Source organism: Alosa sapidissima, chromosome 16 (genome assembly GCF_018492685.1).
Source record: "Alosa sapidissima isolate fAloSap1 chromosome 16, fAloSap1.pri, whole genome shotgun sequence".
NCBI classification, from domain to species: Eukaryota; Metazoa; Chordata; class Actinopteri; order Clupeiformes; family Clupeidae; genus Alosa; species Alosa sapidissima.
In genome coordinates, this window is record NC_055972.1 from 25,339,739 (window position 1) to 25,364,620 (window position 24,882).

A 24,882-nucleotide genomic window follows, 5' to 3' on the forward strand; every position below is an offset into this window, starting at 1 on the left:
TTCCCGATGTCACTCAGCCTCACTCTCCAAAAAAAGAGGAAATCATTTATTCATGAGGGTGCAGTGTGTGTGCATTGAAACCTGCAGGGGCTTGTAGATTTGAGAGAGAGGGTGGGATATTATTAGAACGAAGGTCCAAATGGGAATGCTCCAAATTCAACTTCTATTTCAATCACACTCAGTTTTCCCAACAGCATAGTCCTACCTACCACAATATGTTCAGGACAGTGATCCATAGCATGTTTTCATATGGACGTGATCCTCCTTAAACATGATCAATCTTGAGAGTAAGGCCATTATGAACATGTCCAGATGTTATGTCTGATATACGTTCTCTTCATGAGAATCTGAAGACTCGAAGAATAAAGTACTCTTGTGAATTCAAAGATTGGTTGAGTGGGTTTCAAAGTTTCAAAGGCAACAGTAAGTCGGCAAATTTGAAAAATTTGAAAAAAGCATGCCTTGTGAACTGTTGCCCACCTGCAGGGCCAGCCTCAGTGTGGCTGGTCAGTGGCTGGTCCCAGGTTCCCTGACACTGCTAGACTCAGGGTCAGCTCCCTGAGTGCTGCTGGTATCAGTCCTTGCAGGGCGACACCGCAGACAATTCAGTGCTCTCTCAAAGGCCTGGGCAATAACCAGTGGCTCAGTCGGTGGCAAGCTCAAGGTCGGTGGGAAGGGGTTGGGGCAGCAGGGCCATGGGCTGTGTAACTTTTTGGATATTTTCTCAAATAAAATTCTAAAACCTGTGATTGGACGATTTCATTTGACATTTTGTGATTGCTGTCTGTCCCAGGAGCTCGTCTTACTGTAGCTCATCCTGTCAAAGCGCTGTCATCTCCATTTCACATCTGATATCAGTGTTACCTTTTCTGCTCTTCGCCTGTAGTGATGATGATGCTGGCAATGTGAATCAATCACAGATCAATCCTTCAGTACTTGATTTAACCAGCTGGCTAGCTAACAATGCTATCTCAAAAGTCAAATAATACAATATAGTTGTTATGCCGTTTTGTTTGTTACATCTAATGGTAGTTTGCATTGGAATGACCTCAGCCAGGTTAATGACATCACAAGCTCAGTCTTTACAAAAGATTAGCTTAGGTACTTAGTGCTTAGGTACTACATGTTACTTAGCTAACTTAGCTCATGTTTTCTAGCAGTTTTGCTAAAAAATGCTAACAATGTTAACATGCTAACTATGCTAACCATGCTACTTAGTTAACTTAGCTAATGTTTTCTAGCAGTTTTGCTAAAAATGCTAACTATGCTACTTAGCTAACTTAGCTAATGTTTTCTAGCAGTTTTGCTAAAATGCTAACTATGTTAACATGTTAACTATGCTAACTAGCTACAGTGGGTAGGAGTCATAGTTGATGACAAGTGTTGACATAGTTGATGACAAGTTAAAAGTTGTTGATAGACAGCTAGTTTAATAGATAGTTTAATGATAGTTTAAAAGTAGACTGTTTAAAAGTTGAATGTATATAGTGTAAAAGTTGAATGTATAGTTTAAAAGTTGTTGATAGACAGCTAGTTTAATAGATTACGAGTGCCAGTAGTCCATACTGCGTTAGCCTACATTGACGTGACAATGCGTGTTATATAGCTTATTTGTATATGCACCGTAGCCTTCGCATAGGCCTAATGTAGTGGTGGTGAGTGAGTATGCAGTTGTGTGGAGGATGTACAGTAGGCAATGTGTGTGTGTGTGTGAGGGATGGAGGGAGACAGAGAGACAGCGTGCGTGTTGCTGTCTCAAGCGCCCCTCGTCCAGTTTTCTACATGACCTGTAGGCTAGGTCTACAGTAGCCTATGTTGTGCCGCACAAAATGTATCTATGTTGTACATTGCACAAAATGTATACACCCCGAAATAAACACATACATAAATAAACATATTTTTCCCGTCACTTTGGCTTCTTTGAACATTTCCCCTACGTTTCGCCACTGCTTTGCAACAGATAGATTCCAGTGTCCATGCTCCAGCAGCGCCCACACAGTCATTTTCACCCAAATGATCCTACTGAAGGTTGAGCTGGAGCCTGAAACCCATCTAGTGGTAGTCAAGACACTACAGGCCTGTCCCTCACAGGCTCAAATTTGTAACCCATGCCATTAAAATTACAAATTTTCGTGTATACAGAATATGCTGCAGCTGTTGCCTATAGAACTTCTCAGGTCCTACCATGCCAGTGACGTCATTGAAACTGGCAGCGTTCTAATACTAACAAAAGCAATTTTGGTGTTGCTTAAAAAAGGCTACGTATTGATTTTTTTAATTATTTTTTTTAGTGTCATTTATTTTTAATTGTCATAATCAACACATTATCAATGTTGATTCTTTCAGTTCAGTTCATCTTTAAAGCCTGAGGCTGCAGGTGGCCTGAACACCTGCCATAGGATTCTAATTGCTTAATGGCCGTATTATGATGTCTGTTATGTCTATTATGATTTTCATGCACTGTAATAAGAAGAAGTTGCCTAGGAAGAACAGTACAGTGCATTTTCATGCACTGTAATAAGAAGACTTCGGTTAACGGAACAGTGCATTTTCATGCACTGTAATAAACTCTGTTCCTGATTTTTCATACTATTGGTCTGACTGGGTCTCTATTAAACTGATGGTTAAACTGATGGTAATTTTGATACCATAGATTTAATAGAGACCCAGTCAGACCAATAGTATGAATACACACAGACTAATATATATTTCAAAGGAAATATATATTTTCCTTTGCCTGAGGAAGACCCAGCCGGGTCGAAACGTTGCAACACTCAATAAATATATGGGAGTTTTAGCAGAGTGCGGGCATTTCATTCATTTTGAGTTCTAGTTCCATTTGCCCTGCACCTCACCGGTGGGGATGTGCACACTTCTACAACTACTCAACAAAAAGTATGAACATGAAAAGTATGAGCATGTACAGCACTCAATACTTAGTTGGGGCTCCTCTTGCCTGAATTACTGCAGCAATGCGGCATGGCATGGAGTCGATCAGTCTGTGGCACTGCTCAGGTGAGAGCCCAGGCTCTGATAGTGACCTTCAGCTCTTCTGCATTGTTGGGTCTGGCGTATCGCATCTTCCTCTTCACAAGATTTTCTATGGGGTTAAGGTCAGGCAGGTTTGCTGGCCAATTAAGAACAGGGATACCATGGTCCTTAAACCAGGTACTGGTAGCTTTGGCACTGTGTGCAGGTGCCAAGTCTGAATGAAAAATGAAATCTGCATCTCCATAAAGTTGGTCAGCAGCAGGAAGCACAAAGTGCTCTAAAACTAGACGGCTGACAGCTGCGTTGACCCTGGACCTCAGAAAACACAGTGGACCAACCAGATGACATGGCACCCCAAACCATCACTGACTGTGGAAACTTCACACTGCACTTCAAGCAACGTGGATTCTGTGCCTCTCCTCTCTTCCTCCAGACTCTGGGACCTTGATTTCCAAAGGAAATGCAAACTTTACTTTCATCAGAGAACATAACTTTGGATCATTCAGCAGCAGTCCAGTCCTTTTTGTCTTTAGCCCAGGTGAGTTGTGTCTCTTGTTCAAGAGTGGCTTGACACAAAGAATGCGACAGCTGAAACCCATGTCTTCATACGTCTGTGCGTGGTGGTTCTTGAAGCACTGACTCCAGCTGCAGTCCACTGTTTGTGAATCTCCCCCACATTTTTGAATGGGCTTTGTTTCACAATCCTCTCCAGGGTGCGGTTATCCCTATTGCTTGTACACTTTTTTCTACCACATCTTTTCCTTCCCTTCACTTCTCTATTAATGTGCTTGTACACAGAGCTCTGTGAACAGCCAGCCTCAATCAGGCCCGGAGTGGGTAATCGGGAGAATCGGGAGAATTCCCGGTGGGCCGCTTCACTTTTGGGCCGGTCGAGGGAAAAATATGGGCATTTTGTCACGTTAATCTATCTTCTCCTAAAGTTGGCTACACACGTTCGCATTCTATGCCTAACACCGCAGCCTCTGCATCGGTTGTTCTCCCCTCCCAAGAAGAGTTAATTGGTTGGGTCCATATAGCCCGTCTTTCCTAAAAAGTTTTCTCAGCCGGACCGGCTCTACCGTATAGTGATAAGCGTCAGGGAGGATGGATAGTAGAAAGATGCCATGAGGGACTGAAAAGGCCAGGTAAAAAAGACGAAAAGTATTGGAGGGAAATGCCAAATGTGCCATGCTTCCAATTGAAGAGGACAGACATAAGTGGCAACTGGTAAAGAGAGATAGCCATGATTATAATGGCGTAATTGACATGGACGTTATAGCGTTGTCAACCTATTCGCAAGTAACATATTAAATGAATTAAAATATTAGCATTTTGGTATCATCCAATTTGGCTATTCATAGACTTTGCAAATATTATGCAAATATTGATAACAAAACTCAAGCTTGATCTGTGTATGCAGTAGCCTATAGGCCTAAAAACAAAAGTAGCCTGATCAGCCAGTCCCCCGCTGAAAATGATGAGCCCGAAATTAACTACGACTATAGGGACAAGTAGAAAGGATAATAGAGTTAACCATATGAATTAAAGTTATTTTATGGAAGAAAGAACAGTAGGCTATGACAGCAGTAGGCTACATGATCAACCTATATGGCTTGTTTGCTCAGAAGTGGATGTAGTAAAGGAGCAAATCACCAAACAACAACATGATAGCTGACCCATGCAGAAAAAAACATGTAAACAATACAGTAGTTCAATATGCCTCTTAGTGGAATTGTGGGATACATTTCAAATGCTTTATTTCTTCCTTCCTGTTTTTGTTAACTTATCAACCTATCCTTGTGGAATAGTGGAATATTAGCCTATAATAAAAACTACAGGATAGTAAGAGCTGAAATTTTGCTTTATTTATCCAATTTCCACCGCCACTAAAAAAGTGGGCCGGTCTTGGGCCTGAAACTCCCGGGCTGAAAAGTGGCCCCACTCCGGCCCTGGCCTCAATGACCTTTTGTGTCTTGCCCTCCTTGTTCAAGGTGTCTTCCCCATGATTGTGTAACCTACAGAACTAGACTGAGAGATCATTTAAAGGCCTTTGCAGGTGTTTTGAGTTAATTAGCTGATTAGAGTGTGGCACCAGGTGTCTTCAATATTTTCTGAGATACTGAATTTGGGGTTTTCATTAGTTGTCAGTTGCATCAAAATTAAAAGAAATAATCACTTGAAATATATCAGTATGTGAGGAATGTATACATTATACAAGTTTCACTTTTTGAATGGAATTACTGAAATAAATCAACTTTTTTATGATATTCTAATTATATGACCAGCACCTGTATATGATCAAGTGCCCGTGTGGACTTGCATATATTGGAAAAACACAGCGCTGATTTAAAAAAACGCATTGCGGAGCACAGAAGTAACACATGGTTAAATGATGAAAAAAAATCCAGTGGCAGTTAATTTCAATGCATTGAAGCATAATCTATCCACTCTTAGATATATTGGGATTGAACAGGTCTCTATTCCCAGACGAGGGGGAGATATAGACCATCTCCTCCTCAGAAAAGAAGCTTTCTATATACATACTTTAGATACCATGTCTCCAAAGGGTCTAAACATGTATTTTGATCTTAAACCTTTCTTGTGATGTTTCCACCATGTTACTAGTCTTCCTATGACATAGCCAACTGTACATGTGTATACACTGTTTTTATATGCATTGCCATTACATGCATTCTGCATAATGTTGTTTCGTTTAAAAAGAAACACACAGCTTTCAATGTAATGAGAGATTTGGGCCTAGTGCCTTGCATGTCTGTGCTGATTGCCACCCATGGGTGCAACCTGCCTGTTTAAGGCAGGTGTCTGATTAGGCCTATATGGTCATGTGATATAGGCCTTCCCTACCAGTTCTTATTTGCCTGATGAAGATCTGTTGAGATTGAAACGTTGCCTTTTAAGAATAAATAAAGTATTTCTTGGAGCTCATATACAGTGTGCAGACCATCTCCTTCTCTAACATTGTATATCTGGACATTCCATTCGATTTCATGATCTTGACATCGCAGTAACTGAATCTTATCTTCAGCCGAAATTTCCAAAGGACTGGGAGTCATGCCACAAGCAACTTCACTACTTAAATACTGTTTGGTTGATGAGGCAGTCCATGTCATGGCAAATGCATCTCAGTCTTAATTTGCAGACCAAATTATTGAGACATGAATCCCCCAGTGGACAAATTAGGGCGTAAATCTAGCATCCTGCAAGTGTGTGAAATATCAGGGTGTCAATATTTTCTAACACTGGTCATTTATTCACATTTTCTTAAAACCCTTGACTCAGAAATAACTAATGTTCGTACTTGATACTCTAGGCACTGTCCTAAGATGAACAAATGCATTTTGAAAGGCATCAGCACTCCCTCTTAAACTCAATACTTCAACTGACTGTCTTCTCATCAGTCAATAGAACTCTAGTCAGTATGTTTGCAGCAAAACCTAGAAACATGGTCAATGCATCTCCTTCAGCTTCAAACATCTGTGCGAAGATCAAAGCTATTGCCAGGGGAAATGACCAGCATTTGTAAGTGTATAAGAAAAAAATTCTGCACATAAAGTCCGTGAGGCAGGTTGATAAATGATTTGTGGGGTAAGAGGATAGGGCGTCAAGAACAATCAATTTAATTTTTACCTATTTCTCATGAAGTGCTATTACCAATGAACATGGTCCCAAAGCCTTTTTCTGTGCCTAGAGAGTCAAGCCCACGAGACCAAGATAGGCATATAGACAATAGCTGTGTGCAACAAGAAAAAGGCAGCTTTAATAGAATGACCTTGAGCATAACCTGTCTCCAAGAGCAACTCAAGGGAATTAGATGAGGGAGAGAAAATAATAATAATGTTGAGAGGGTAATGCATGAACAGGGATGCATGTTAGAACAGACTGTACAGACTGTGGAGGAACACTACAACATGGAGAAAATGCACTCAAGAAAAGTTGAGATTTAAAAAAGAGCTGGAGTTCCTCAGTTGAAGCATCTGAACACATAAGTGGCAACAGTTAATAAATAACCCATATTTACTCTCATGATATGTCCAGTAGATCATCTTAAAAATGAAAGATATTTCACTCATAGACTTGAGGATTACATCTCGACCTGACTGTAGGCCTATTATTTATTTATTTATTTACCCGGTATGTATTTTCTATGTCATTTTCTATGTCCTCTTGAGCTTGTACTACACACAGGAGTACACATTAGAACACAAATGAAACACTGTAGCAGCACCACAATAGTGAACGATGTTGAAACTATCATCTTAGAGCTGCTATCACCTTGCTTTACTGGCTGGCCCATCAGTTAAGCTACAGGAACAAGCTGCACTGGTCCAATCATCTCATCACAACAGAGCTTAGTTTGATCTGCTATCGGTTCGCATTCACAACAGCATTAAAAGAAAATCTCCGGTGAAAATATAAAATAATAAATAAAAGAATCTCGCTCCAATGTTATCTTTAAAATCCATTTTAAGCTCTACAGACTTGATAAAGCAAATGGCATTTTGCTTCCTTGTTTATCGCTGATTTAATATTGCATTAGGTGTACAGCTCAAGATTTAGGGTAGCTGGTCCATTAGCAGCATCTCTGCCCAGACACAGCAATATTTAATTATGTAAATAGTGCAGAAATATCCTTCAGACAGGCGCATTCTGTAATAACTCCAAATTTTGCTTATTTAGTTTTCCATAAGCAGTTATGAAATTAAATTGCATACTCAGAGCCCAATTAATTGTATTTATTCCAGAATTTCCCTGAATAAAACTTTTCCTAGTGTCAGCAGTTGCTTGACATCAAAGGTTGTGTTTACTCCCTGATGCCGTTAAGGGATGTTGAAAACAGTATGAAATGTTCGAGTGAAGGGATGCTTCTCTCATGGGGAAAGGTAAGATAATCTCTGAGGGGGTTGATGAAGGTATGATATGATAGAGGCAAACTTGGATAATAGAGACAGCAGTTTCGTATTTTCTACATTTTAAAGTTACAGACAGTCCTTGATCCTGGTGAGAGGTATATTTTAGCTCAACAGCCAATCAACACCTGACCTCTGCCTCCTGCAATGTGCTGATTTGATGGCATTGATGGCATTCTACTTTGTGTGTTTCCTATATATGAAGCAAGGATTTGGGGGAAGCCGTGGCCTACTGGTTAGCGCTTCGGACTTGTAACCGGAGGGTTGCCAGTTCGAACCCTGACCAGTAGGCACAGCTGAAGTGCCCTTGAGCAAGGCACCTAACCCCTCACTGCTCCCTGAGCGCCGCTGTTGTTGCAGGCAGCTCACTGGCCGGGATTAGTGTGTGCTTCACCTCACTGTGTGCTGAGTGTGTTTCACTAATTCATGGATTGGGATTAATGCAGAGACCAAATTTCCCTCACAGCATCAAAAGAGTATATATACTTATACTAGAATTGTGTCTGAACTTTGGGAATGCACAGACCAAGCAATGCAGAGCGAGAGGACCATGAGGAGAAATTCACTGAGTTGGACACAAAGTGCAATAGATTATAATGGAGGGCAATGCCTGAGCATGAGTTGCAATCTGAAATGAACAAGAATCAGAGCTCAGCTCACTCACATCTAAGAAGTTTATGTATCAATATAAAATTTAGGACAGTTTGCTGTGCAATGGATGAAATTATGATAAATCACTGTAATGACTTAACAAGCGTTACGGGTGGATGTTTGACATCCACAACATTTTGTGCAATGATACAGAAAACCAAGGCCGTTTTAAAACTCCAGCGCAATAAATTAATTAAAACAACTCCTGAGACCTCCTGATCTGTTTGGCTCACTCTGACAGTGACTATAGTCTGCTGTGGCATTCACTCAGAGATTCTGCAGCCTGCTCTCAAACACAGCTTCATTGAATCTGTTCTGTGAGATATTGTCAGAGGCGTTGACCTTGCATCGAGAGAGATGCAATGTTTACAAAGCCTCACTGCAATTCTACAACAGTGAGCTTGCTCCACCTAATGGCTGATTTTCACTTGAACACAGGGGCTCACTGTGAGATGACATTTTGATTGATTTTTGATGCTTCACTTGACCTACAGTGGGGAAAATAAGTATTGAACACGTCAACATTTTTTTCAGTAAGTATACTTCCAGTGAGGCTATTTGCATGACACTTTCACCAGACATCAGTATTAACTTAGGTAATCCGCACATATAAAAAAATCCAAACATTAATGTCCATAACTAGAGTTATGAGTAAAAAAGTGAAATGCCACAGGAAAAAAGTATTGAACACAACTACTGAAATGTTATAAATACTTTGTGGAAAAGCCTTTATTTGTAATGAGAGCTTCAAGGCATTTCCTGTATGACGAAACTAATCAGTCGCAGTATTCAGGTGTGAAGATTCCAGGGGTCCCTCTTGTAAATCCTGATCTTTAGATAACTTCAAAAACTGTTCAATTGGATTTAAGTCAGGGCCTTGATTTCCTTTCTCTGAAACCAATTGAGAGTTTCCTTTGATGAATGCTTTGGATCATTGTCCTGCTGGAAGGTCTAGCCATGTCTCATCCTCATCGTCCTGGTGGATAGCAAGATTCTCCCAGAAAAATGGCTCCATTCATCATTCCTTCAACTGTATGAAGTCTGCCAGTACCATGAGATGAAAAACAGCCCCACACCGTGATGCCTCCACCTCCAAACCTCACTGTTGGTATGGTATTTTTAGGGTGATGCACAGTGCCATTTCTCCTCCAAATATGGTGTGTAGTATGACATCCAAAAAGTTATATTTTGACCAGAATACGTTCTCTCAGTATTTCATAGGCTTGTCCAAATGTAGTGTAGCAAACTTTCAACGAGCTTCAACATGTTTTTCTTCAGTAATAGAGTCATGCGGGATGAGCGTGCATAGAGGCCATGGCGGTGGAGTGCATTACCTATGATTATCTCTGTAACAAGTGAACTGCCTCCAAGCCTTTCTGGAGCATTCTCCGAGTGGTCCTTGGCTCTTAGGCTACACTTCTGACTATCCTTCTGACTTCCTGGTCAGAAATCTTGTGAGGAGATCCTGTGCATGGCCGATTGATGATGCAGTAATGTTCCTTCCACTTGCAGATAATGGGTCCAATACTGCTTACTGGATGATTCTGAAGTTTTGAAATGCATCCGTAACCAGTTCTATTGATATGTTTTGCAACAATAAAGTTGCAAAGGTCTTGGGAGAGCTCTTTGCTTTTACCCATCATGAAATGTTTCTTGTGTGACACCTTGGTAACGAAAAACCATTTTATAGCTCATCAATATGTACTAACCCAGCTTATATTAATTTGCACAGATAAGAGGGATAATTACTCTCTAACTACGTATAGATTCTAGCTCGTTCCTTGCCATTCCTTGCCTTTGTGTAATATTGCTTTTTCTTAGCGTGTTCAATACTTTTTCCCTTTGCCATTCCACTTTTTTACTCATAACTCTACTTATGGACATTAATGTTTGAATGTTTTAATATGTGTGGATAACCTAAGTTAATACTAATGTCTGGAGAAAATGTAATGCAAATAGCCTCACTGGAAGTATACTTACTGAAAAAAATGTTGACATGCTCAATACTTATTTTCCCCACTGTATTTGTAGCCATAAAGTGAATACTTTAAACACAGACAGCAGAACTGATTGTTTGTTGCAATGGCATTTTGTGCTGTTTATTACAGAGCCCTCTTATTTAAACAGGGGCTCTGAATGTCTCACTTTTTGGAAGAAGCTACCCTCTAATACGGTGAATTATTGATGCTGTGATGCAAGTGTGATTTTCCTTATTAACTATTAACACCTGGACAAGAGTGAAAATGAGGGTACGCTGAATAAATATGCTACTTGAAGAGTGAACTTGTACCTCTAACTTCTAGGTTACTTGTTTAAATACACGTTCGTATGAAACACACTGGTGGTCACTGATGTTTCATATTTTCTCCGTCCTTGTATTTCTTGGATTCTTGTAAAAACAAATGGCACAAGAATGGTATGAATGGTAGATGAAATCAATGAAAGAGCTTTCCGTTCCTTCTGTTGTTTGAATCGATGCCTTGGCAGTAGGTAAAGAATGTGGACAGCACACAGGCTAAGAAAGCCTATAGGGAACAATGATATGTGTTCGCAGGGTGGGGGTGCTGTGTAAGCTACAGCATCCTACACTCACCTGTGTCAGTGACTTCATTTACAATCACTTTAAAGCTTGCCGTTCCAGTAACTGTTATACAGAAGGGAGTAGAACACTGATCTCTAAAGAATTCTTTAGAGATCAGTGGAGCAGAATGTGTTTTGTCATCATACATAAAAATGCTGCAATAAAGGTTAAATTCTGAGGGAACATGTATGGCCCGGTTTGCATGCTCTATTTGATTAATTTCAGTTATTTGGTTATATGTGAATATAATATAGCCTATTTGGTTATATGTAAATATATAATGTGGTTATATTAAAAATGTAAACAAATGAAATAAATGGGAGAACGATTCATTGAATAAACAGAGTTACAGGGAAATCTTACTGGCTTCAGATTAAAGAAGCTATAGCCTATATAAGACATTTGTTGTGACAAATCATAAAATGACCATGATATGTCATCAGAGATTAAGGAAACATGTCAAATTGAAATACAGACTTCACTGACAACAATGGTACAGTCAGTATATTCACAATTAAAAATGTAATTTGCGGCTAATTGTTTTAAAGTATAGGCCTATTAGCAATCATGGAGAAATATGATGTAGGCCTTGGTTACGGAACCTTATAGCCTAAGGACATAACTGAAATACCGATGCTTGCACGTTTAAAAAGCACCATGGTGAAATAATACACTGCTCTTGATTTCAGTGGAGTGCAACTCACTCCAAAGCAAAAAAGTGACACGCCACTTTCAGTGCCGAGCTCCTATGCTGGTACAGTGATGTTGTTCCCATGGCAACATGATCATTATTTGATGTGAGCTCTGCGCAGGCTTTACAGAAGCAGCACAGGGGTGATGGCTTTTGTGTAACATTTGAAAAAGGTGTGTGTGTGGGGGGGCACCCGTGGTAGGCCTAAGCTAATAAGATGAGGTTGGCTGCGTGCGCTAATGATTGAACTCAAAGCGGTGAGTTTGCGCGTGTCCCACATAATTGGCAACTCCACAGAGAGAGAGAGGGAGCACTCTTTGAGGATCACACACAAGCTGTGCTCCTACCTTGCAGTGTGCGTCAACATAACCACACTCACATCCTCATTAGCCATTAGCCATGAGCCATTTCCAGATCTTAACATGATTAGCACAACAATGTAAACATACATACATCACATTAACTCTTCCAAAGCACTGCAGACAGCAGTCTAATACAGTCAGTAAACCACACCAGTATGTTCAATTGCATCATGTAGTGTTTATTGTAAAACACTAATTAGCATTTAAGTTTTCAAGGCTTTGGCAGGATATTGCTCCATATGACTATCACAAAAGTTAGTCCTCCCTTTATGGACATTGAAAGGAAAAAAGTTTCCAGACTAGCGTAAACTGAATGTAGTATACTCTAGCAGTATGACACATGTTTAAGGCATTCCCAATGATTTGACATATTTTAATCATTTAGAAATTGAAAATCAACTGATTTTTTTACAAATTCATAATGTTTTGAAGAAGGGTCCCTATTACATCATGTCCAGGGCCCAGTTGTTCAAAAAATTTAATCTGGGTCAAAATGATCCAGATTTGGAAATCCCATGTTCAGGATCAGGTAATCCATGTTTCTTTAATGTTTTTCAAAGCAATTGAGGATCAACCTAATCAAACCTTTTCAGGATTACGAAATTGTTGGATTGTTTATAAATGGAACTACATCACAATCTACCCTAGTGGCTATGTAAGGAACAACAGTTAGAATAGGTGGCCTGATGTAGCCTACTTTGTGATTGTGTTATCTAAAGAGACAGAAAACACCACAATAAAACAATACAAACAGTCCCTTCCATTATCAGACCCTTCATCTTATGACAAATAAATAAATAAATACAAAGTCATACTTCGTCTCCTATTACTGTAACATTTTGTGCCTGAAATCCACCCTTCTGTTGGGACCAGGGTAATCCTAACTTTTTGGATCAAATGTATCCCAATCCAACTCAAGTTTTAAACAAAACAAAGTGAAAGTTTTATCCAGATCAAAACCAAGATTAGATTATGTGAACCAATCCGATTTCAGGATCCTTGTTTGCCTTTGAACAACCCATTTTCAAGATTTGATCCAATCCGATAGCCGAAATCAGAATCTGATCAGAATTCTTCTGCTCATGCTTGTGGATTTTGGATCCGTTTAAAGTGTAGTCCTAATACTGAGTCAGCTTGCTTTGCAATTAAACTCTACCTTGCAGTGTTTCTGAACTGAATCATATTAAGATTCTCACAGCTGCCTTGTTTTCTCATCCAGATGTATTATAAAGAGGTTATTATTGAGGTATTATATTAGCTAACATTACATCATTTCTGCAGTGTTTAGTCTTACCCCAAGAACAAAACAAATTAAGTGTAAATTGATCTGTAAATTGGTCAGATTCCCACATGATTAAAAAAACAAATCAAACAAACAAAAAAACAGCTCTACTATGGGTAGCCAATTAGCCTGGGTGAACCCAGACAAACCTGAAGCAAAGCAAATTTGAATTTTCTCTGCATTTACAAACAGCTTCATCTGGGTTCACCCAGACTAGTAGCCAATGCCACTGGTTGCTTTACCATCGTTTATAATATAGTCTTTCTGCTTGGTAGAAAACACTTTGTTGCATGTTCCACTGGCGAAACAGATATGTGTGGTTAAGAGTGGCCTCCTGCAGATAGTCACTCAGGCAGCAGGGGGCATCTCTGAAAGCCATCAGGACAGGAAGGAACTAGAAAGGACGGAATGCCTACAACCGACAACCTGGAAAGGGCTACTGCTGCATGCAAAAGATGGTGGTGGTGTTGAATATTGCATGAAGTCTAGAAGAGCTGGCAGAGAATATTAGGCCAAAACAGAGTGTACTTCGCATCACAATGTCTCCAAAATAAAGTGATTTCTTGCATCTTTTGCCCTCTTTTGATGGAGTGGGGCTGGATGTGCTTTAATGAAGTGGGTGAGTTCACCAGATTACGTGAAATGACTGGAGACTGTACAACAGAAGTGTTCATTTCAGATGGTTCTGTGGAGTGTTTATTGAGAACCTAATTTTATAGCCATTTAGTTCTCCAAGACAGCACATGCAGGAACACTCTGTATCCCTTCTTACTGATGTTAGGAGACGCCACTGTAATAATGTAACAGTACATGTAAAGATCGTTTTTTTACATATGAGGTGAGACAGTCAGGTAGCAAAAGATACAAATACACAACTGGACAGAAGAGTCCCTGAAGAAATAATACACACTGCAAGTTCACATTTGAAACATTTCCGTGTCAAACTCGACATATTGAGGTCAGTTTTCTGTCTCAGTAGAGCAGGCTCGACGTCCCCGTCCTGTCAGTGAACATTTCCACCACGGAGGCAACAGCGTCTACAGTAATTATTAAGAGTTCCATTACTGTACTCTCGCACTGACGCTGACGTCAACGTCCATCCCCCCCAGCAGAGCAGAGCGGAGTGGGGCTATCCTACCTCAGAAACCCAGACAGACACGTTAACTAACGTATGTAAGGCTTAGCAGTGCTTCAGTCACTGTTGATTATCCTCCGGCGTTGATTCTCTGTGTGCAGGGGACAGCCCGGGGAGTGCGGCTGTTCAAGTATCGGTTTGTCGGCGCTGAGACCCTCAGGGGACCCTCAGGGGACCCCCCCCCTCCCCCTGCAGGGATGTCAGTCGGCGGGCACTCTCTGGCGATTAGTCATGGCACAGAATGGTCATTAGAAAAAGAAAAAAGAAATAGGAAGAAAAAAAGAGAAAGCAGGAGAAAACACTCCTAACTTTGAGAAACCTTCTGAACAGCTCTTACAAAATGGAAGGGGAGTTTAAGTACAGTTCGGTGCCAATTCTATACTCAGACACTCTGCACTCTTATGAAAAATATCCTTTACTTAACTTTTCTGCCAAAACAGCAGGGCACTATCCCCCAACAAAACAGCATGATATCTGCCAATACTGAAAAAGGAGATTTTCTGTAAGGACCTTAACTGCTTTACAGGAACTCCTTTGCTGATGATCAATTGATGTAATAGACATTCCTACTTCTGTTCTTGTGGCAACATAACAGTGGTGTGAACAAAGTGTAGCATTTAACAGTAAGTCGATGTACACAGACAACTTTTGTGTGAATATATAAAGCACTAAACAACTGCAGGGAGGACATATCTACTATGCCACTGAAAATTGTGTTCCTACGTTCACGGACCTCAAACAAAGAAGTTACAGTAAAGCTTGATTAGTACACGTCTGCAACGTCACAGGTCCATTACAGTCAGAGCTGAGTCTTGTTGCTGCTGTTGCTGATCAACCATCAACCAAGAGTACATGTCTGTGATGTTGCAGGTCAGTAGCCCATTGCAGTCAGTACTGCGTCTTGCTGCTACTGCTGCTGCCGCCGTTGCTATTGTTGTTGCTGTTGCTGCTGCTACTGCACGAGGGTTCGGGCTCCTTGTAAAGGCGACTGAGGTGCACCACCAGGGCCTCCAGCTCGGGGTTGCCCCCCAGGTCGCGTATGAGGCGGTAGGCCTCGGCCTCTAGGTCGCGCAGGGTCTGCCGGGTGTAGGCGAAGGAGCCCACCTTCTCCAGGTGGTCGACGCAGTAGCGCTTGATGTCCACGTTCTCCGTGCGCTGGCGCAGGATGTTCTGCACCTGCCGGCTCTCGGGGCACGTCCAGATGGCGTGGATGGTGGGGAAGGAGAACTTGCCCTCCGTCAGGTCCTCGCAGAAGCTCTTGTTCTCGCTGTACTCGGCCGACGCCAGGTTGGCGTAGTCGTCGCGGATCTGGAAGTAGAGCCCCAGCGTGTCCAGCAGGGGCTTGAGATCGTGCCGCCACTCGGAGAAGAGCTGCATGAGGCCCACGGCCAGACCGAAGAGGCCGCCCGTCTTTTGGAGGACCATGCCACGGTACTCGGCCTCTGTCGGGCAGGTGTAGGTGTCGCGCCAGTGGATGTCCAGTCCCTGGCCGCGGTGGAGCTCAAGCAGCTGGCGGGTGAAGACGCGCACGGCCTCCGGGTGCTCCAGCGTCAGGACCTTCTCCAGGCCCAGGAAGTAGACGTAGTTGGCCGAGTTGATGACCGACGGGATGCCGTAGATGCTGTGGGCCACGGGGAAACCGCGCCGCAGTTTGGAGCTGTCCTCGATGTCATCGATCAGCAGGCTGGCGTTGTGCAGCATCTCAGTCACCTCAATAATCACCTGAGAGGAATAACGCATTTATTAGAAACTAAGAAAATGAAACATACACAAACAAAAGTATGGTATGGTCCAAAGCGATTTATAACAATAACAAAAAAGCATTACATTATCATTAAAATTCTTACTTTAAAAATTAAAGTAAAAACAAATGGCTTACATTCTATACAATACTACTAATCTACTGAATAAAGGTAACAGAATAATAACAAATTCATATCATTGTAATGACTGTAGGGCGAATTTATTAATTAGATACAAAGTAAATAGAGGAGTCTTAAAACGCTTTCTGAAATACCCAAAACTAGAACACTAGCTTAATCATTCCAACGAGGAATCACTACATTTAATATTTCTAGCATGAAGTTAATTGAAAATGATTGCGCACAGAGGCCAAACATAGGCAGTGCAGCTGTACTGTAGCCTGGATACCTGACTTCGCAGTGAGTCTGGCCTAGGATCGATTGGCAAACGTTTATTCCCTGGTTGGTGGACGCTTTTCTGAAGTTTGAAATCATTGGAGTTCAATCACTAACGTTTGGTAATGACGTTTGGTAATGACGATAGGCTTGCAACTTAAACGTAATCGCTCTCAGGATCGCTCTCCCTCTGTTCACTGGTTGGTTCGGACACAACTTGCCAAAGTAATGAAGTGAACGAGAGCTATTCCAGACAGAGTACTGTAGGGAAAAGAAATCGAGTGGAAGTACGTAGGCAGGCGGAGGCCAGGCTAGCTGTACTGTAGAAATGCTCCAGATGATCTAGGCTGGCAGCATCAGATCCCAGACCTTTCATATGCTATGGTATATACAGAGTATTTCATTAATGACCAGTAACCAAACACCAACATTACAATCATGTTTGGTTATCAAAATCATTTTGTTGAATTAACATCTGTAACATTATACACTACTTATAAAACCAGCTGAACATAGTCTAACATTAAAAGTAGGAAAACACTGATTACTACTTTATCTATGTAGTTAGTTCCATCCAAGCACTCACACATCCACAAGTCCAACTAGAATCCGATGACAGATTTAGTTATGGATATAGTCACTGGTGATCAGGATCAAAGACGGGTAATCCCTCCCACACAACTCTAAACTCACAAACAGCTGTGTATGCATATAGTAAGGTGTTGGTGTGATTCATTACATCGCCAGTAGAGGGCAGTGCTGTATTTGCAGTGTTGCTGTTATTGTGCATACTGTGGAATGGCACGCCATGCAAGAGAGGGAGTGCCATGTTGCTGAATGTGTGTGTGTTGTTTTGTGTCAAACCCTGCCCTGCAGAGTCCCAGGCATTTCCTGTTCAGTACAAGCAGGCAAGGGGCCATAACGCTTCAGCATAGAAGTCCCACTGCACGTGGCTTCAGCCTTGCAGTAACAGGAGGTGGACAGAAGAGGGCGCCTTCACCACCACCATTCATTGCAAAAGCCAAGTAAACACAGCCATCAGGTCACATGTGGTAGTCAGACTGAAACAGCCGCCTCTCAGATTTCTTCAGATTTTTCAGATTCTTTCAAGCAACCGCACTTCTGAGGAATAGACCATTTATTTGAATACGAGTCACCTCCAACACAACTCGTCAAAAGCATGTGCGGTACTCTGACTAAAACAGCCACCTTTCAGATCTCTTCCAAGATTTTTGAGATTCTTTCAAGCAACCCTGCTTCTGAGGACTAACCCATCTAACAAAAGTTAAATTACCAATGATTAACCCCGTCATTCTCTCTCAGAGGGGTCAGAATAGTTTAATCCAAACTCTGCATGCAGGTAAGAACTCCCCCCGGTCCTGCCACTGTAAGGTGGTTACACTGTTTGACTGGACCAGTGTGAGATCTGGGGGAATGATGCAGGCTTCAAACTGCCAACCGCTAACATCCATGCATGATGAATCATACACTGGTGTGTGTGTGTGTGTGTGGGGGGGGGGGGGTGTCTATCATGCACATGCTATCTATCGGTCTGCTGCTACTGTACCTCTGTGTGTGTGTGTGTGTTTGGACGTGGGCTGCTTCTGCTACTGCAAACAAACATGTTGTTGCTACTGTTGCTCAACAGATTCATCATCCCTCTGAATGGTAGCATATGGTGGGGAGAGGGAAAAAAGGGTATGCTGGGAAATGTAGTCTCTTTGTCTTAGCTGGTAGTTTTATATTAACAGTGGTGTTGTGTGTGGAGAGTGAGATCTGTCTGCTGCCAAATGTGTGTGTGTGTGTGTGTGTGCGTGTGTGTGTGTGTGTGGACGTGGCCTGGCATGCTCTATCTGTCTGCTGCCAACTCTGTGTGTGTGTGTGTGTGTGTGTGTGTGTGTGTGTGTGTGTGTGTGTAGACGTGGCCTGACATGCACTGTCGTCTGCTGCTGCTGCTGTTAGTGCAGGAGACACAGCACAGGCAAACGTGTGTCCACCCAGGGTGCTGAACAGACTCATCCCTCTGAACGGTAGCATATGGTGGGGAATGACTGGGAGGAAGAGGGAGGGGGGGGCATGCTGGGAAATGTAGTCACTTCTTAAGAGTAATCAGGTGTGACACTGGTAGTGGTAGCTCAAGGCTCATTCACCTTGCGCCCCTCCTTCCCCCGGCCTTCTTCATGTCTGAGATTAGCAAAACAGCTGATCAGGAGGTGGTGGAGGTGGGGGGCGGCTGGTGGGGTTGTGGAAGCTCTGCTGTGACAGCAAGTTTAGCATGCCCTCATTTGACATACACAATCACACACACACACACACACAGGGGCAGCCCCTGTGTTTGGGGTTAGAGTTTCTTCACAGCAAACAAGGTCAGCAGTCCAAATGTCAGGCAGTGAGTGCAGGCTGTAGCAGCAGCTGACTCAATAACTGGATTATCAGCAGGGGCGGCCAACACAACAGAGGAGAGGGAGGGGGGGGGGGGGTGAGAGAGAGTGTGTGTGTGTGTGTGTGTGTGTGAGTGAGTGAGTGAGTGAGTGAGTGAGTGAGTGAGTGAGTGAGTGAGAGAGAGAGAGAGGAGAATGCAGGGAAACTGAGCTTGAAAAGCCCGCTCCATGTCCGACTACAGACAGAGGGAGGGAAAAAATGTGTGGTATGTATATGAGGGTGAAAGATGTGTGTTGATGTGTGTTGTGTGTGTGAGTCTGTGAGGGTGAGAGAAAGAACCCTCACAGAGAGAGAGAGAGAGAATGATGCTTCATCTCAGCAATCAGGTCAGGACCATTTTAATCCAATTACGGCTGTACGGCTGCTGGCTTCCCACTGGATTGGCTGTGCTGTGACTGGGCACTGGCTGCATGTGGCAGACCCAGGAACTACAACCTCTTAAAATACACACTTCTCTCTTTTAAAGGGACACCAGGCAACGTTTTCGTGTTAATTACTCATCTTCAAAAGTCGGTATTATGGTTAAATGACTTGTTACAGGGCAAATGAAGACTCTCTCGCCCGCAAACTTTTTGGCTCAAGGGCCACATTGGGTTTTGAAAATTGCCCGGCGGGCCGCACAACACCCACCCATCCACCCCCCCCCCCCCCCCCCCGGCCACAGTTTGCCCACCCCTGGCCTAGAGACAAACACACACACACACTCTCTCTCTCTCTCCTTCTCTTTCACATGCACACACACATGCGTACACACACACACACTTGGCCATTCAAACGCTTTCAGCAGCCGAGTGTGTGAGTGTGGTTTTCCTTGATGGAGACAGATAAACAGCTCATCAGCTGGGCTGTGGAGGTAAGTCCTGGGGAAACACACACACACACACACACACACACACACTCACTCAAGTAGTGAGGTGTGGTGAAGGAGAGACTCACTCACTGAGGATGAGTCAGGCTCTGTGTGTGTGTGTGTGTGTGTGTGTGTGTGTGTGTGTGTGTGCCAGGCTGGCGGAGGGGTGGGACTGTGCCGGAGGAAAGGTTGTGTTTGGAGGATAAACGCCTGAACTTTCAGGCCTTGGCCTCACGCCCAGCAAACTGAAGCTGCCTTTGTGCTCACTCGCCCTGCTCTCTCAACACACACACACACACACAATTAGCTAGTCAGCAGGAGCATCTAGCAGGCAGCGTGTCTATATGGCGGCCTCACTTGAGAATACACTATACACTCCACAAACAAGGCCGAGGGGGCCATTTCCATTTAACATAAAATCGTTTTCTAAAGGACCATGACGATACGAGAAAAAAAAAGCAATACTACTTATGGCTAAGTTGGAGTATCAATGACATCATGGTCAAATTCTAAGAGCGAGAGAGAGAGAGAGAGAGAGAGAGAGAGAGAGAGAGAGAGAGAGAGAGAGAGAGAGAGAGATGATTAGTTATGGCACTTTGGATCATAAATTGGGAGGCATCGTAATGGTTGCTGGAGTATCGTAATGGTTGCTGGAGTAAAGTCGATTCTGAGAGCCGTGGCATTAAGAGGCACATCAGCAAACCGTGTGGACAGCAGGCGCCTGGAGGGATGCATGGAGAGGTCGTGGAGAGAGCCGAGAGAAATGACTCCGCACATAAAGTAGGGCTGAGCAGAGAGTGGAGGGAGAGCGCCGAGCGCTAACGCCAGCACTAGCCAGGCTGTCCTCTGGGCGTGATGATGAAGCCATGTGGGGATTGGTGTCTGCAGCTGCACTCACACAGCGATCCTCAGGGGGAGGGGGAAGGGGAGGGGGGCATTGCTGGTGTCTGTTTACTCTGACAAATCCACTCACCTGCACTCAGTCACTGGCTGGAGCTAATGCTGGCCCTCCTGGAAGCTAATGAGGGAGAGGAGGCCAGGGAGCCCCCAGCATAGAGGACAGGGTTTCCGTTGTCCGGTAATTACTGGACATTGGCCGGATAAAAAATGAAATGTCCGACAAAATTAGATCTCTCCGGTCAAATTGTCCGATTGAAATTGGCTAATAATCCCGTCCCCTAACGCAATCTGAATTTGAGAATAAGCCTTAATATGTAAGCCTATATTATACGTCCTCTGGCTATGTTTTTAAATGAACAGGCTCTACCGTTTGAAAAGTAAGCTATTAAACAACACGCATAGCCTATGCTGCATTTCAAATAGGAAGCGCACGCGGCTTAAAACGTCCATGTTAAACAACGAACAAATGAGTGAGGCGGTTCAAACATGGCCAGGCCCAGGCAGACTAGCCTTGAAAGTTTTTTCAGAGGCCAGACGCGATGGATCATGATAAATTGGTAACGTCTGAAGCCTCAGATGTCCGGTCAACTCCACCACCACCAGATAAAAAGTAGAAGTGTCGGTATCTGTAATCAGTGATATTGGAAGTGGAGTTGCGGGGGGTGCGGCCGCTCCAAGACACTGTCATTCTCCGTGTACACTGGACATGCAAAGTGTTCTTTACCCAAAGCATACAGTAGGCCTATGCGTTCTCTGTCTATGATCTGCAGGGTTAGGGCCTCCTCGACGAGGCGATTACTGGTCCGCGGATAATTTCTGGCACAATTAAACGGTATCATTGAACCGCGGCCGAAAGAAAAAGAAACTAAACATTTCCCAGAATAGGAAACATTTCTTAATTTATTGTGTTACGGCCAGCTCGTTACCAGACCGAACCATAAAGAGTGACACGGACAACAAGCTTCAAAGCAAATAATAATTTATTAAATTAACGCAAAGCAACGTTACCAAATACAAGATGTCTAGGGGAAAATGAATGGGAGAAGTGACGTGCGTGTGTGGATGCAATGTACGTGTCAGTAGATTATGTGAGAGACTAAATGAGTAGACAAAGAAAAGAGAGAAGTAGAGAGATCTAGAATAAAGGAGAGTGAAAGTGCCAGTGCAAGAGAAAGTCAAAATAGGTGCCTGCATGAAAGAAGAAAAGTGCCTAATGGGAAAGAGAGGACAGCCCCCAATATAGCAGCACCTGGTTACAGGTGCACCCAATTACCAATTAACCTCCCCAGGTCCGTGCACTGACATGGGATGGCCTGAGGAGGGCACAGGGGGTCGTAACAATTGTTATCAAATAAAGAGGCATCGGATTAGGGGGTAGTGGTGTGAGCGCTCATTCTTGTGTGTGCGCATCTGTGTAAGTTAAACAGTCACCACTGGAGATAACGTGGGTAGCAGCAACAAACCTTTTTAAAACAACAAACGAAGCGGACTCTTGCTGTCCATGAAAATATACTGGCTAGATCTTGTTAGGCATGTTTAAGTTAGGCTAATGAACATGTTGCATTCTATACAGCCTGATTATGTCATTCTTTAAGCTACATAGCCTGTCTCCAGTTTTCCTCAATTTGACCAAGAAGGGATAATAGGATATTTGACCGGCATATCATCAAAATGTCCGGAAAACGAAACCTCTGCCGGTCACTTTGACCGGCACCATTTTTTTCTAGTGGAAACTCTGATAGAGGATGCCCGTTTACATGACGATGAGGGAGGATGATGATGATGATGATGATGATGAGTGTGAGCTGATGCCACCGTATGCAAATGTCTCTTTCTGTACGCTTGTAATCCCTTCTCTCCCTTCCTGTACTGTCTCTCTACGATATTGTTTCTCTCTGTATTCTGCCCATCCTCCCTCTCTCTCTCATTGTTTCTCTCTGTATTCTGCCCATTCTCCCTCTCTCTCCCCATTTGTCTCTCTCCAGCGTGGACTTTGGCCTCAGACGATTCTCCAGCGCCGTGGATGGGAAAAGTGGGACAAATGATTCCCTCAGGAGAACAAAGTAAAGTCTCCCCACTTAGTGTCTGCATCTTAAGCGCGAGTCTGAGGTGAATGCACACACGCACACATTCCCTCTCTAACTCTCTCTCTCTCTCTCTCTCACACACACACACACAGACACACACACACACACACACACACTCACCACACGCACCAACACAAACACATACACACACACTCTTAGTGGAGTGACCGCTCCTTAAACGTGTCTGGTCACTGGCCTGAAGACACAAAGAGAGTGTGTGGCTCAGCTGGACTAAGAAAGCCAACTGAGAGCCAGTAGACTAGACGAGCACTGCACGCGCGTGCTCCATCTCCTTCCTTCCTTCCTGCTGACCCTGACATACTGTATGGCTGTGTAATGTCATGGTTCAATTCAATGCAACTTCATTTACATAGCACCACACTGCATAACAACTGAAATTGTCTTAAGGCGCTTTGTAGACAGATTGTGTAAAAGACTCTAGGGCTATGCCACTGTTCAATTCAATTTGGCTTTAGATTTTGATAGCACCATTAACAGCTGAACCCGTCTCATGGCTCAGAGAGCTCCGAGACTGAAAGGTCTGTATTATATACACATTAGTCACTTAGCTGATGCTAATCCAAAGTACTGATGCACATTTTAACCAGTCTGTAGATGTGTAGATCTGCATGTGTACATTGTGTATGGTGCACTGACCCTGTGATCTATGTGTCGCTAGCATCTTGTTCATCCAGGTGAGTCACAACAGCACCACAGGGGATTGGGTACCGTTGTAAGCACACACACACACACACACACACACACACACACACACACACAGAGGTAAACGTTATTTCTGTCACTACGTTTAGTTCACAGCACTGTTTAGCTCCTCTTTGGATGCTGTCCAATGTTCCTACAGAGGCTCGTCCTGCTCATACCCTCCCGTGTCTCTCCTCTGCGGCGTAATTGTATCATAATAACGATGTCTGAGGTCGTTATCTCTACAAAGGCGGAGCGGCGGCAGACTGGCACGCGCAGCATGGAGGGAGGGGTGATTGACGGCAGACGAGTGGAGGCTGGAGGCTGGGAGGGGAGGTGGTGGGTTATCGTCAGCCCTCCCTTCCCATACTAATGACCGCGCTGCTGCTGCCCGGCAACGGGTTCAGCTGGAGTTTACCGCCGGATAAAAACCATGCGGCCGCTGCCACAGAGAGAAGAAAGAAAGAAAGAAAGAAAGAAAGAAAGAAAGAAAGAAAGAAAGAAATGGTAAGAGGGAGGGAGAGAGAATTAGAAAGTGGAAAGATGAGAGGAACGAGAAATGAAAGCAAGAGAGAAATGAAAGTGAGCAAGTGAGTAATGATGATGTTGGTGAGGGTTGGTTTGGGTGGTGGTGGTGGTGGTGTGTGTGTGTATGTGTAGGGGGTCAGGAATCAAGGTTTAGCACACATGACAGGCTGGCAAGTGGACTGGCACAGGGCTCAACTCCTGTGACCTCCTTCAGACTGGCACAGCCTGTAGGGTGCAGACAGACGCATCTCTCTCTCTCTCTCTCTCACACACAGTCTGGCCTCGGCAGAGCAGACAACAAATAAACTAGTCCATGGCCTACAGCAGCTAATTAGCAGCAGCAGCAGCAGCAGCGTTGAGGGGAGCCCTCACCAACACACACACACACACACACACACACACCCCAACACGTGGCCCTGTTGGAGAGGCTCACAACGGGGCACCCTGATGTAATCGTGTTAGCTCTCACACATAATCATCTAGCACTTTTTCCCCCTCCTCCTTCAAATTCAAATATCAGCACATTAACCCAGTAAACATATGCATGAAGATGGGAGCTGGGCTAAAGGGGAGAGGGGTGGGCGGTGGGGGTTGGAGAAAGAAAATGTAGGAGA

General features: G+C 43.5%; 1 protein-coding gene and 1 long non-coding RNA gene across 2 annotated transcripts in view; one reads left to right on the forward strand and one right to left on the reverse strand.

Moving 5' to 3' along the window:
• The first annotated feature begins 95 nt into the window (after window positions 1-95).
• On the forward strand, window positions 96-22,169 carry LOC121685728. Its single transcript, XR_006023416.1, has 3 exons — window positions 96-111; window positions 19,244-19,248; window positions 22,098-22,169. It is a non-coding gene; the product is annotated as an uncharacterized LOC121685728 (long non-coding RNA).
• ggps1 (geranylgeranyl diphosphate synthase 1) overlaps window positions 14,156-24,882 on the reverse strand; it is a 32,347-nt gene continuing 21,620 nt past the window's right edge. The window contains exon 4 of the mRNA XM_042066425.1: window positions 14,156-16,343. Within this exon, the coding sequence (XP_041922359.1) occupies window positions 15,510-16,343 (834 nt within the window). The 3' untranslated portion in view covers window positions 14,156-15,509. The remainder of the gene's footprint in view (window positions 16,344-24,882) is intronic.